This window comes from Ranitomeya variabilis, chromosome 2 (genome assembly GCF_051348905.1).
Source record: "Ranitomeya variabilis isolate aRanVar5 chromosome 2, aRanVar5.hap1, whole genome shotgun sequence".
Classification (NCBI taxonomy): Eukaryota; Metazoa; Chordata; class Amphibia; order Anura; family Dendrobatidae; genus Ranitomeya; species Ranitomeya variabilis.
Genome location: NC_135233.1, coordinates 856687330 through 856699911, shown reverse-complemented (window position 1 = coordinate 856699911; position 12582 = coordinate 856687330). Strand labels below are relative to the sequence as shown.

The following is a 12582-nucleotide window of genomic DNA, read 5'->3' as shown; positions in this document are numbered from 1 at the left end:
CATTGCCCAGAGCACTCCCTCTGCTGGCTTGTTTTCATTTTATAATGACTCCCATATGTTTCGTATGTGAGTTGGGTACTTGCATGCAACTATTCGCATAAAAAGAAAGTTCAGTAGACTGGACCACCTTAATCAATTGCTTCCCTGTCTAGTTTTCTTGCATAGCTACCTGTCTATTGTATGTGCTTTATGCAGTAGATGTGATGCACTTTGCGTTCTAAAACATAGCTATCATACTAGCTACTGTATTATCAAATTTAAAAAAAAATTGTGCTACACTAGCACTTCTGTAGGATTAGTTCAGTTGGGATTGCCTTTGCTTCCACACCTATAATCCTTTAGTGGTCATCATGATATTATTTATTGTTTGTCCTTTCTTGGACTAGTTTTGATAAATAGCACTAATATGACTTAACCTCTTAAACCTGGAGCTTTTTTCGTTTTTTCATTTTCGTTTTTCGCTCCCCTTCTTTCCAGAGCCATAACTTTTTTATTTTTCAAACAATATGGCCATGGGAGGGCTTATTTTTTGCGGGACGAGTTTTAATTTTGAACGATACCATTGGATTTACCATGTCGTGTAACAGAAAGCGGGAAACAAAATTCCAAGTGCAATGAAATTGCAAAAAAAGTGCAATCCCACACTAGTTTTTTGTTTGGCTTTTTCGCTAGGTTCAATAAATGCTAAAACTGACCTGCCATTATGATTCTCCAGGTCAGTACGAGTTCATAGACACCAAAAATGTCTAGGTTCTTTTTTATCTATAATAAATACATCAAAAATGACATCCTATATGTACGGGGAATAAGTGTCAAAGTAACATTAGAGCCAAAAAGTAGTCCCCATCAGATATATGGACCATACTAGGACAAACTGCAGTATACACTGACAAGAAAAAAAAGCACCACAAGCAGTTTTTAAATATCCAAAATAGCAAAATACTTTATTAGTCATAAAAATAGGCAAACAGGTGCATTGAGAGCATAGGAACACATGTAAGAATATGGCACAAAAAATGCCCAGAGAGAGCCGTGGACGGTGTCTATAGAATATATTAATAAACAGTGGCACAACACAGATGTATCATGGCGTGACCTTATAAACAGCCATACTTGGCTACCCTGGTCAAGGTTATATAAAATATATAGAATAGTAAAATATACATACTAATAGAATAACATACCAGGGTTTTAAGTCCGTCACCACGCCGTCCACCGCTATCCCATATTCTTACATGTGTTCCTATGCTCTCAATGCACCTGTTTGCCTATTTTTATGACTAATAAAGTATTTTGCTATTTTGGATATTTAAAAACTGCTTGTGGTGCTTTTTTTTCTTGTCTTTTTTATCTATGTGGTAAAAAAAAATCCAAACTTTGCAAAAAAAACAAAAAATATGCACCATTTTCCGATACCCGTAGCGTCTCTAATTTTCGTGATCTGGGGTTGGGCGAGGGCTTATTTTTTGCAAGACGAGTTGACATTTTTAATGATACCACCTTTGTGCAGATACACTTTTTTGATCGCCCGTTATTGCATTTTAATGCAATGTCGCGGCGAAAAAAAAAAGAAGGAATTTTGGCATTTTGATTTTTTTTCTCACTACGCCGTTTAGCGATCAGGTTAATCCTTTTTTTATTGACAGATCGGGCGTTTCTGTATGCGGTGATACCAAATATGCGTAGGTTTTTTTTTTTTTTATTGTTTTATTTTGATTGGGGCGAAAGGGGGGTGATTTGAACTTTTATATTTTTTTATTTTTTTATATTTTTAAACACATTTTTTTTTGCATGCTTCAATAGCCTCCATAGGGTGAAGCACAGATCACCTCTATGTAGCAGAAATGCAGCATTGCTTTGGGCGCCGACCACAGGGTGGAGCTCAAAGCAATCTGCCATCAACAACCATAGAGGTCTCAAGGAGACCTCAGGTTGTTATGGCAATGCACCGATGACCTCTGATCATATGACGAGGGTCAGCGGTGCGAGGGCTTCCGGCCGCGCGGCCAGCGGCGCTTGTTAAATGTCGCTGTCAGTTTGACAGTGGCATTTAACTAGTTAATGGGCGCGGGCGGATCGCGATTCCACTCGCCCCATTGTGGCCACATGTCAGCTGTTGATAACAGCTGACATGTCGCGGCTTTGAGGTAGGCTCACCGCCGGAGCCCACCTCAAAGCGGGGGAGTCTGCCAGCTGACATACTATCCCGTCAGCTGGTAGAAAGGGGTTAAAGGGGTTGTCCACTACTCAGACAACGCCTTCCCAATCCTCGCACTTCCCCATTATAAAATAATAACATTTATACTCAACTCCGGTGCCAGCACCATTCTAGTTGTGTTGGCTCTAGTCCTTCCTGGAATCGCTTAACATTCTTTTTTCACTCAATTGCTGCAGCCAATCAGTGCTGGCATCACTCTTCCCACCTTTGGGCAAATCCCATACAAAGAAAGTGAGAGCTGCTACTCTCTTATTTCCTTTGGATGTATGTGTATAAGCAGGGAGAGTGAAGCCAGCACTGATTGTCTGCAAAGATCACGTGATATAATGTTACGGGATCCCCAGGAGAGCCAATGATGACACTGCTGGAATGGTACTGCACGGGAGGTAAGTATAAGTGTTATTATTTTACAAGAGGGAAATATGAGGATTGAGAAGGGGTAATCCAATTAGTGGACAACCCCATTACCCCATTAAAAAACAGAAGTGGCACTTGGAATGGATCCTGCTTCCATGTTGTGCTGAATGTGCAGCGTGTCTGAACAATATTTTTGGAATTTATGTTATGAAATGTTGCCAATGTATACACTCCCTGGCAGAAGTTATGTCGCTTATCCATGTTATGTAAATAAAAGCTTATAACCTGACATTAAATTCATCCATTGGTTGTATAAATTATTTTTCTGAAGGCTGAAACCCTCCAAAATGTGGTTTAGGTTAAGAAAATAAATTGGCATCAATGCAGAAATATTGATCAGTTAATGGACACAGAATGGTCAGATTTGGGCAAGACAAAGTTTTGTTGCCTGGTCATATAATGCACCCAATCCTAGTTTACATCCTCACTTGTGCTCAGTAAATGATCAGTTAATTATTGTGTGTGTATAAAAGAAACCCAGCATCCTAGACCTTCGGTTGAACTGCAACTTGAGCTCTGACAACATGCCAATAATCCACCCTGCGACTAAAGCCTGGATTATCAAGAGGTTGCCACCAGATCCACTGCAGAGGTGGCTGGCACCTTTAATGTGTCTCAGCGTCAAGTACAAAGAATTAAAAAAAGATTTGAAGAGACTGGAGATGTGTTTGACGAGCCCAGGAGGTCCAGCAGACCCCGCAAGACAACTGCTCAGGAAGAACGTTTGTTGGTTAGAAAATCCAAAGCAAGCCCCTCTTCCACTGCAGCAGAGCTCCAACAGGCTTGGTCCCCTCAAGTCCCGGTGTCAACTGGAACAGTTTGTAGGATTCTGTCTCAAAATGGCCTCCATGGTCGAATCAGTGCCCAGAAGCCAGCACTAAACAAAAGGCAAATCAAAAATTGTGTGGCATTTGCAAAGTCCCACAGCCTGCTAAACAGATGGACGCTGGAAAAGTGGCAGAAGGTGGATTTCTCTGATGACTCTTCAGAAGAATTATGCCACAGCAGCCGCAAATACTGCAGGAGACCTACTGGAGCTCGCATGGATCCAAAATACACCCAGAAAACAGTTACATTTGGTGGTGGAAAGATCATGGTCTGGGGTTACATTCAGTATGGGGGTGTGTGACACATTTGCAAGGTGGAAGGCAATATCAATAGCCTTAAATATCAAGAAGTATTAGCTACCTCTTATATTCCAAATCATAAAAGGGGTCAAATTCAGCAGCAGGATGGTGCTCCATCTCATACATCCATCTCTACAACAAAGTTCCTCCAGGCAAAAAAGATCAGGGTGCTCAAGGACTGGTCAGCCTAGTCACCAGACATGAACATCATTGAGCATGTTTGGGGTAGGATTAAATAGGAAGCTTGGAAGACAAAACCAAAGAATCTAGATGAACTCTGTGAGGCATGTAATACTGCATTCTTTGCTATTCCTGATGACTTCATTAATAAATTGTATGAATCATTGTTGAACCCGGATGCAGTCCTTGAAGCTCATGGAAGTCACACAAAATATTAAATATGACTCTAATAGCACCACAACTTCATTCACCAATGTTATGCAACATATATTTGTATTTTAAGTTAATTATTTGCTTGAATATCACATTACTTTCTGTTGGAGACAAAACTTTTGTCTTGCCAAAATCTGACCATTCTGTGTCCATTAACTGATCAATATTTCTGCATTGATGCCAATTTATTTTCTTAATTTAAACCACATTTCAGAGGGTTTCAGCTTTCAAAAGAATAATTTATACAACCAATGGATGAACTTAACGTCAGGTTATAAGCTTTTATTTACATAACATGGATAAGCGACATAACTTCTGTCAGGGAGTGTATGTCTGCTGGACTTTTAGTGTTCTATTGACCTGTAACAAGAGTGTGTCTTTTTGGCTGTAGGTTTGGCTAGTATACTTTTGTACACCTTTCTTTCAATTAAACAATTATAGTAGATTTCACCTATAATTACTACTCTTTCCTCCTCACTCTCATGATTGTTCACAGTGGAGTGCAGTGATAACTTGTACACACAGAGGAGTGGAATCATTTCCAGTGCTGACTATCCAAGCCCATATCCGAAGAGTTCTGATTGTCTGTACAGAATTGAGTTGGAGGAAGGATTTGTTGTTAATCTTCAATTTGATGACAACTTTGATATTGAAGACCACCCAGAAGTATCATGTCCATACGATTACATAAAGGTACAATGCCAGTTTCTTCTAAATACGTACCAGTATATACTTTACTTTTTTACATCTTTAAATCAATAAACAGTTTGTTTAAATATACATATCAATTTTAGCTAATTTAGAACTACATTTTCTAGTCAAGATTTATGTGGCCATGCTCTTGCTTAGTATTAAAGATACTGAAATTACATAGTAGATGTCCTCCTCTCATGCATATACAGAGCACTCTGTATACAGCTTTCCAGTCCTTGGCCATATCACCTTGTCATCTATGTAGCCACTGTATGGAGGACCCTATATAAAGCCTCCTGTCATGTACAGGGACAGATTATGACTATAATGTACACATGCATTTGATGACCATGTCAAAGCAGGGTTCTAGTGGCTAAAGAATACAAAAGTTTTAAACGCACAATTAATATTAAAAATAAATATGTTTCTCATTGAAAACCCCTTTAGTAGATGGTTCTAAAGTAATACAAGGTACAATTTAAAATGCTAATTTGGCTTCAATCTGTTCAAATGATTATATCTATACAGTTGAAACCAGAATTTTACATACACTATGTAAAAAGACACCTATGAATGTTTTTCTCAATATCTGACATAAAATCAGAATAAACCTTTCCGTTTTAGTGCAATTAGGATTACCCTAATTATTAATATTTGCCAAATGCCAGAATAATGAGAAAGAGTGAGAATGTTTTAAGGCATTTTTATTACTTACTGCAAAGTCAAAAGTTTGCATACCGTGGGTATGGAAAGTATTCATACCCCTTTAAATTTTTCACTCTTTGGTTCATTGCAGCCAATTGGTAATTTTAAAAAAAGTTCTTTTTTTTCTCATAAATGTACACTCTGCACCCCATCTTGACTGAAAAAAAACAGAAATGTAGTAATTTTTGCAAATTTATTAAAAAAAGAAAAACTGAAATATTACATGGTCATAAGTATTCAGACCCTTTGCTCAGTATTAAGAAGCACCCTTTTGAGCTAGTACAGCCATGAGTCTTCTTGGGAATGATGTAACAAGTTTTTCACACCTGGATTTGGGTATACTACACCATTCTTCCTTGCAGATCCTCTCCAGTTCCGTCAGGTTGGATGGTGAACCTTGGTGGACAGCCAGTTTCAGGTCTCTCCAGAGATGTTTAATTGGGTTTAGGTCAGGGCTATGGCTGGGCCAGTCAAGAATGGTCACAGAGTTGTTCTGAAGCCACTCCTTTGTTATTTTAGCTTTGTGCTTAGGGTCATTGTCTTGTTGGAAGGTGAACCTTTGGCCAAGTCTGAGGCCCAGAGCATTCTGGAAAAGGTTTTCATCCAGGATATCTCTGTACTTGCCCGCATGCATGTTTCCTTCAATGACAACCAGCTGTCCTGGCCCTGCAGCTGAAAAACACTCTCATAGCATGATGCTGCCACCACCATGTTTCACTATTGGTATTGTATTGGGCAGGTGATGAGCAGTGCCTGGCTTTCTCCACACATACCACTTAGAACTATCACTAAAAAGTCTATCTTCGTCTCATCAGACTAGAGAATCTTTTTTCTCATAGTATGGGAGTCCTTCATGTGTTTTTAGCAAACTCTATGCAGACTTTCATATGTCTTGCACTGAGGAGAGGCTTCCGTCGGGCCACTCTGTTATAAAGGCCTGACTGGTGTAGGGCTGTAGTGATAGGTGACTTTGTGAAACTTTCTCCAATATCCCTACTGCATCTCTGGAGCTCAGCCACAGTGATTTTGGGGTTCTTCTCTACCTCTCTCACCAAGGTGCTTCTCCCACGATTGCTCAGTTTGGCTGAACGGCCATGTCTAGGAAGACTTCCGGTGGCCCCAAACATATTCAATTTAAGGATTATGAAGGTTACTCTGCTCTTAGGGACCTTGAGTGCTGCAGAAATTCTGTTGTAACCTTGGTCAGATCTGTGCCTTGCCACAATTCTGTCTCTGAGCTCCTTGGCCAGTTCCTTTGACCTCATGATTCTCATTTGGTCTGACATGCACTGTGAGCTGTGCGGTCTTGTATAGACAGGTGTGTGCCTTTCCAAATTAAGTTCTATCAGATTAATTAAACACTGCTGGACTCCAATGAAGGAGTAGAACCATCTCAAGGAGGATGACAAGGAAATGGACAGCATGTGACTTAAATATGAGTGTCTGAGCAAAGGGTCTGAATACTTATGACCATGTGATATTTCAGTTGTTCTTTTTTATTAAATTTCTGTTTTTTTCAGTCAAGATGGGGTGCAGTGTGTACATTAATGTGAAAAAATGAACTTTTTTGAATTTTACCAAATGGCTGCAATGAAACAGAGTGAAAAATTTAAAGGGGTCTGAATAATTTCCATACCCACTGTACATTTCATTAGTATTTGGTGCCATTGCCCTTAAGCTTCTCACAATAGATGTTTGGAATTTGAGCTCATTCCTCCTGACAAAACTGGTGTAACTGACCCAGGTTTGTAGGTCGCCTTTCCTTTTTAGCTTTGCCCATAAATTTATAATAGGATTGAGATCAGTGCTTTATGATGGCCACTCAAAAACTTTGACTTTGTTCCATTGTGCATTTGCAAACATTAATCTGGCTTTTTTATGTTTCTTTTGGAGTTATGGCTTCTTCCTGGCAGAGTGATGTTTCAGCCCATGTTGCTACAGTACTCATTTCACTGTGGATATTGACACATTCTTACCAGCTTCTGCCATCATCTTCACAAGGTTTTTTGCTTTTGTCCTTGGGTTGATACGCACATGTTGGACTAAAGCACATTTATCTCTGGGACACAGACCCCATCTCCTTCCTGAGCAGTATGGTGGCTGGACATTCCCATATTGTTTGTACTTGCGTATACTTATTTGTACAGATAAATGAGGCACCTTCAGGTTTCTTTAAATTTTACCCAAAGATGAGCCAGACTTGTGCAAGTCACAATTCTCTTCCTAATATCTTAGACTTTCCCATGATGCTACACAAAGATGTGTCTCTAATTAACTCAGATGTTGCAAAAAATCAGAAGCTTCAAAATAAATTATAGCACCATATCGGCAGTCCAGAATTGTTTAAAGGCATAGTAATCTTAGTGTATGTAAACTTTTGACTTTGCAGGAAGTAATAAAAATGCCTTAAAACATTCTCTCTCGCTCACTATTCTGGCATTAGGCAAATATTAATAATTATGGTAATCCTAACTGACCTGCAAGGTTGAGGCTGTGTGCACACGTTGCGGATTTTTCTTATTTTTTCGCAATAAAAACGAGATAAAAACGCATAAAAAAAACGCATACATATGCATCCCATCATTTAGAATGCATTCCGCAATTTTTGTGCACATGGCGGTAAAAAACGCAGCATTTTCATTAATTTTGCGGATTTTTTGCAGATTTCCCACTATATTATTGCATTGGGAAATCTCCGGAAAAAAAAGCAAAAAATCTGCAAAAAAACTTGCGCAAAAAACGTGAGAAAAATGCAAAAAAAACGCATGCGGATTTCCTGCATAAAATGTCCGGTTTTGCTCAGGAAATTTCTGCAAGAAATCCTGACGTGCACATAGCCTAATTCTGATTTCATATCAGATATTAAGAAAAACATGCATATGTCTATTTTTATATAGTGTATGTAAACCTCTGGTTTCAAATGTACACTATATATGTGAAATGTCAATAGATAAGGCAGAATATTTTGAATAGAAAGATATGATATATTTCAATTTGTAATTAAAACCAGAATGTGCTAAATATTACTTTATACTAAGATTTAGCTTTCTTAGTGTACATTAAGGCTAAGTGCACACGTTGCGGAATTGCCGCGGAACTTTCCGTGGCAATTCCGCAACTGCTGTGGGTATATCGCATGTGGAATTGGCATGCATATTCCCGCTAAACACTAGCATTTTGCAAGCGTAATTAGCTTGCAGAATGCTAGCGTTTTCCAAGCGATCTGTAGCATCGCTTGGAAAACTGATTGACAGGTTGGTCACACTTGTCAAACATAGTGTTTGACAAGTGTGACCAACTTTTTACTATTGATGGTGCCTATGCAGCATCAATAGTAAAAGATCTAATGTTAAAAATAATAAAAAAATGAAAAAATAGTTATTCTCACCTTCCGACGTCACCCGATCTCCTCGGCGGTGCACGCGGCGGCTGGGATGCTGTGCGCGAAGGACCTGGGATGACATCACGGTCACGTGACCGCGACGTCATCGCAGGTCCTTCGCACACAGCATCCCAGCCGCCGCTTGCATCGCTGAGAGGCGGGAGTACTTTGGGGGCCATCGGAAGGTAAGCATATCTTTATTTTTTACTTTATTTCTTTTTTTTTAACAATTATATGGTGCCCAGTCCATGGAGGAGAGTCTCCTCTCCTCCACCCTGGGTACCATCCACATATGATCCGCTTACTTCCCACATGGTGGGCATAGCCCCTTGCGGGAAGTAAGCAGATCAATGCATTCCTATGTGTGCGGAATCCCCGCGATTCCGCAAATTACTGAACATGCTGCGTTTTTTTCTGAAATGCGTTTCCGCTCAGGAAAAAAACGGAGCATGTGCATACAAAATGCAATGCAATTCTATTAATAGGATGCTTCATGTGAGCATTTTTTTCGTGGTTTTATCGCGTTTTTATAGCGAAAAAGTGCAAAAAAACCCGCAAAAAATCCGGAACATGTGCACATAGCCTAATAGTATTAGAGGTGTGCTTTCACCATGCGAGATCTACAGTTAAGTCCATATATACTTGGACAGAGACATTTTTCTTATTTTGGTTATAGACATTACCACAATGAACTTTAAACAAAACAATTCAGATGCAGTTGAAGTTCAGACTTTCAGCTTTCATTTGAGGGTATCCACATTAAAATTGGATGAAAGGTTTAGGAGTTTTAGCTCCAAAACATGTGCCACCCTGTTTTTAAAGGGACCAAAAGTAATTGGACAGATTAAATAATTTTAAATAAAACGTTCATTTCCAGTACTTGGTTGAAAACCCTTTGTTGGCAATGACTGCCTGAAGTCTTGAACTCATGGACATCACCAGACCCTGTGTATCCTCCTTTTTGATGCTCTGCCAGGCCTTCACTGCGGTGGTTTTCAGTTGCTGTTTGTTTGTGGGCCTTTCTGTCTGAAGTTTAGTCTTTAACAAGTGAAATGCATGCTCAATTGGGTTGAGATCAGGTGACTGACTTGGCCATTTAAGAATATTCCACTTCTTTGCTTTAATAAACTCATGGGTTGCTTTGGCTTTATGTTTTGGGTCATTGTCCATCTGTAGTATGAAACGACGACCAATCAGTTTGGCTGCATTTGGCTGGATCTGAGCACACAGTATGTCTCTGAATACCTCAGAATTCATTCGGCTGCTTCTGTCCTGTGTCACATCATCAATAAACACTAGTGACCCAGTGCCACTGGCAGCCATGCATGCCCAAGCCATCACACTGCCTCCACCATGTTTTACAGATGATGTGGTATGCTTTGGATCATGAGCTGTACCACGCCTTCGCCATACTTTTCTCTTGCCATCATTCTGGTAGAGGTTGATCTTTGTTTCATCTGTCCAAAGAATGTTCTTCCAGAACTGTGCTGGCTTTTTTAGATTTTTTTTAGCAAAGTCCAGTCTAGTCTTTTTATTCTTGATGCTTATGAGTGGCTTGCACCGTGCAGTGAACCCTCTGTATTTACTTTCATGCAGTCTTCTCTTTATGGTAGATTTGGATATTGATGTGCCTACCTCCTGGAGAGTGGTGTTCACTTGGTTGGCTGTTGTGAATGGGGTTTCTCTTTACCATGGAGATTATTCTGCGATCATCCACCACTGTTGTCTTCCGTGGGCGCCCAGGTCTTTTTGCATTGATGAGTTCACCAGTGCTTTCTTTCTTTCTCAGCATGTACCAAACTGTAGATTTTGCCACTCCTAATATTGTAGCATTTTCTTGGACGGGTTTTTTCTGTTTTCACAGCTTAAGGATGGCTTGTTTCACCTGTATGGAGAGCTCCTATGACCTCATGTTTGCTTCACAGCAAAACCTTCCAAATGCAAGCACCACACCTCAAATCAACTCCAGGCCTTTTATCTGCTTAATTGAGAATGACATAACGAAGGGATTGCCCACACCTGTCCATGAAATAGCCTTGGAGTCAATTGTCCAATCACTTTTGGTCCCTTTAAACACAGGGTGGCACATGTTAAGGAGTTGAAACTCCTAAACCCTTCATCCAGTTTTAATGTGGATACCCTCAAATGAAAGCTGAAAGTCTGAACTTCAACTGCATCTGAATTGTTTTGTTTAAAATTCATTGTGGTAATGTCCATAACCAAAATTAGAAAAATGTTGTCTCTGTCCAAATATATATGGACTTAACTGTATATACAACAATAGTCTGAGCATATTTAAAGACAAAGGCAGGTTAATTAAGACTGAGTTTCATTCTCCAATCTTAGACTACATTCCTACAATGAATATTTAGCTAGTTTTTTTATGTTACAGATTTTCCGAAGCATTTCTGCACCTATTAGCTAAGTTAGATAACATGCATTTTAGTGTGTTTTTTATATATGCGTTTTAAACACGTTTTTGACGCTGGGTTTTTTGTTTCTTGTTGGTATGTCATGTTTTAAATTAAGCTGGTTTGTTTTTGATACTTCCTTGTATTTTGATTTGACAAAAATGTACTGATACAGTCACTTGTGAATTACATGTGTTTTTCCAAAGCGGAATGCTTTAGAAATGTATGTGTGGTTTTGCCTACTTACCAGCAAAAGAAATCGTCATGTTGCTGATTTCATAAACGCACCGACGGTCAATTTAAGCAGCATAAGAATAAAGCACAGTCATCATGAGATTTCTATGAATCCAATTCAATTTGTTGGAACCGTAAGACACTGCAGCATCAAAAACTCACTAAAAGCTCATCATGGGAACTTAACTTTACTGATAAGAATGCAGAAATAAGATGTGCCTAATGAATTAGGTACATTTTGTCAATGGCATGCTCTTTTGTACACCTTGCCAGAAATGTTACTCCAGTAATAGTTGGAAACTAGAGTAACATTTCTGGTGTAAGGAATACCGCCACTTTTAGTGAATTTGTCAGATGTTTGGTGTGATACCCACCCATTCTGGCTCCTCCATACTCTGCCCATTTTGCTGCAACTGTCAGAAACTGACATGAAAACACCAATAGTTGTAAATGTTTTGAACATCTTCATGCTGTTCAAAAATGTTGCTGCATTTGAAGTTGTTTAACACCAGAATTCTGGTATAAACACCGTCATGAATCGGAGCATATGGATAGTGGAGAATTTTCTAGGTATGCCTTGAGTTGCCAATCATCCAGAAATTGTAGGGCAGTCCATAAAACAATGCCAAGTTGTTTCCCCTGTCCATTAATTTTTTTTTAAGGCAACCGTGATTTTTTTGTGGTTGAAGAATTTATACAGATTATTTTGACTGTAAATATTATCAATTTACATTGAATGCAGCTGATGTCTTCATATCAGATTATGGGTTGTAGACATGGATCACTTATCATAATGAATTATCATAGTTCTCCAATGTGTCCATAAAAAATTGTATGTCTATAATTTTTTTAAAAAGCTGTACAGGAAAAATACAATTTCAAACTGGCAATCCTGGGTATGCCCTGTGACTTGTGTGAAGGTCATTGTGCCGGAAGGGTGAAGATGTGAAATATAACCATCACTTAATATAAATGGTGTGATCCTGTGTGATCTACATGTAG

General features: G+C 39.2%; 1 protein-coding gene across 4 annotated transcripts in view; it reads left to right on the top strand.

The window, feature by feature from the left end:
- MASP1 (MBL associated serine protease 1) overlaps nucleotides 1-12582 on the top strand; it is a 258790-nt gene that overhangs the window by 99026 nt on the left and 147182 nt on the right. For all 4 annotated transcript variants that reach the window (XM_077290264.1, XM_077290263.1, XM_077290266.1 and 1 more), the window contains exon 5: nucleotides 4652-4848. In XM_077290264.1, coding sequence (XP_077146379.1) covers nucleotides 4652-4848 — 197 coding nt within the window. The remainder of the gene's footprint in view (nucleotides 1-4651; nucleotides 4849-12582) is intronic.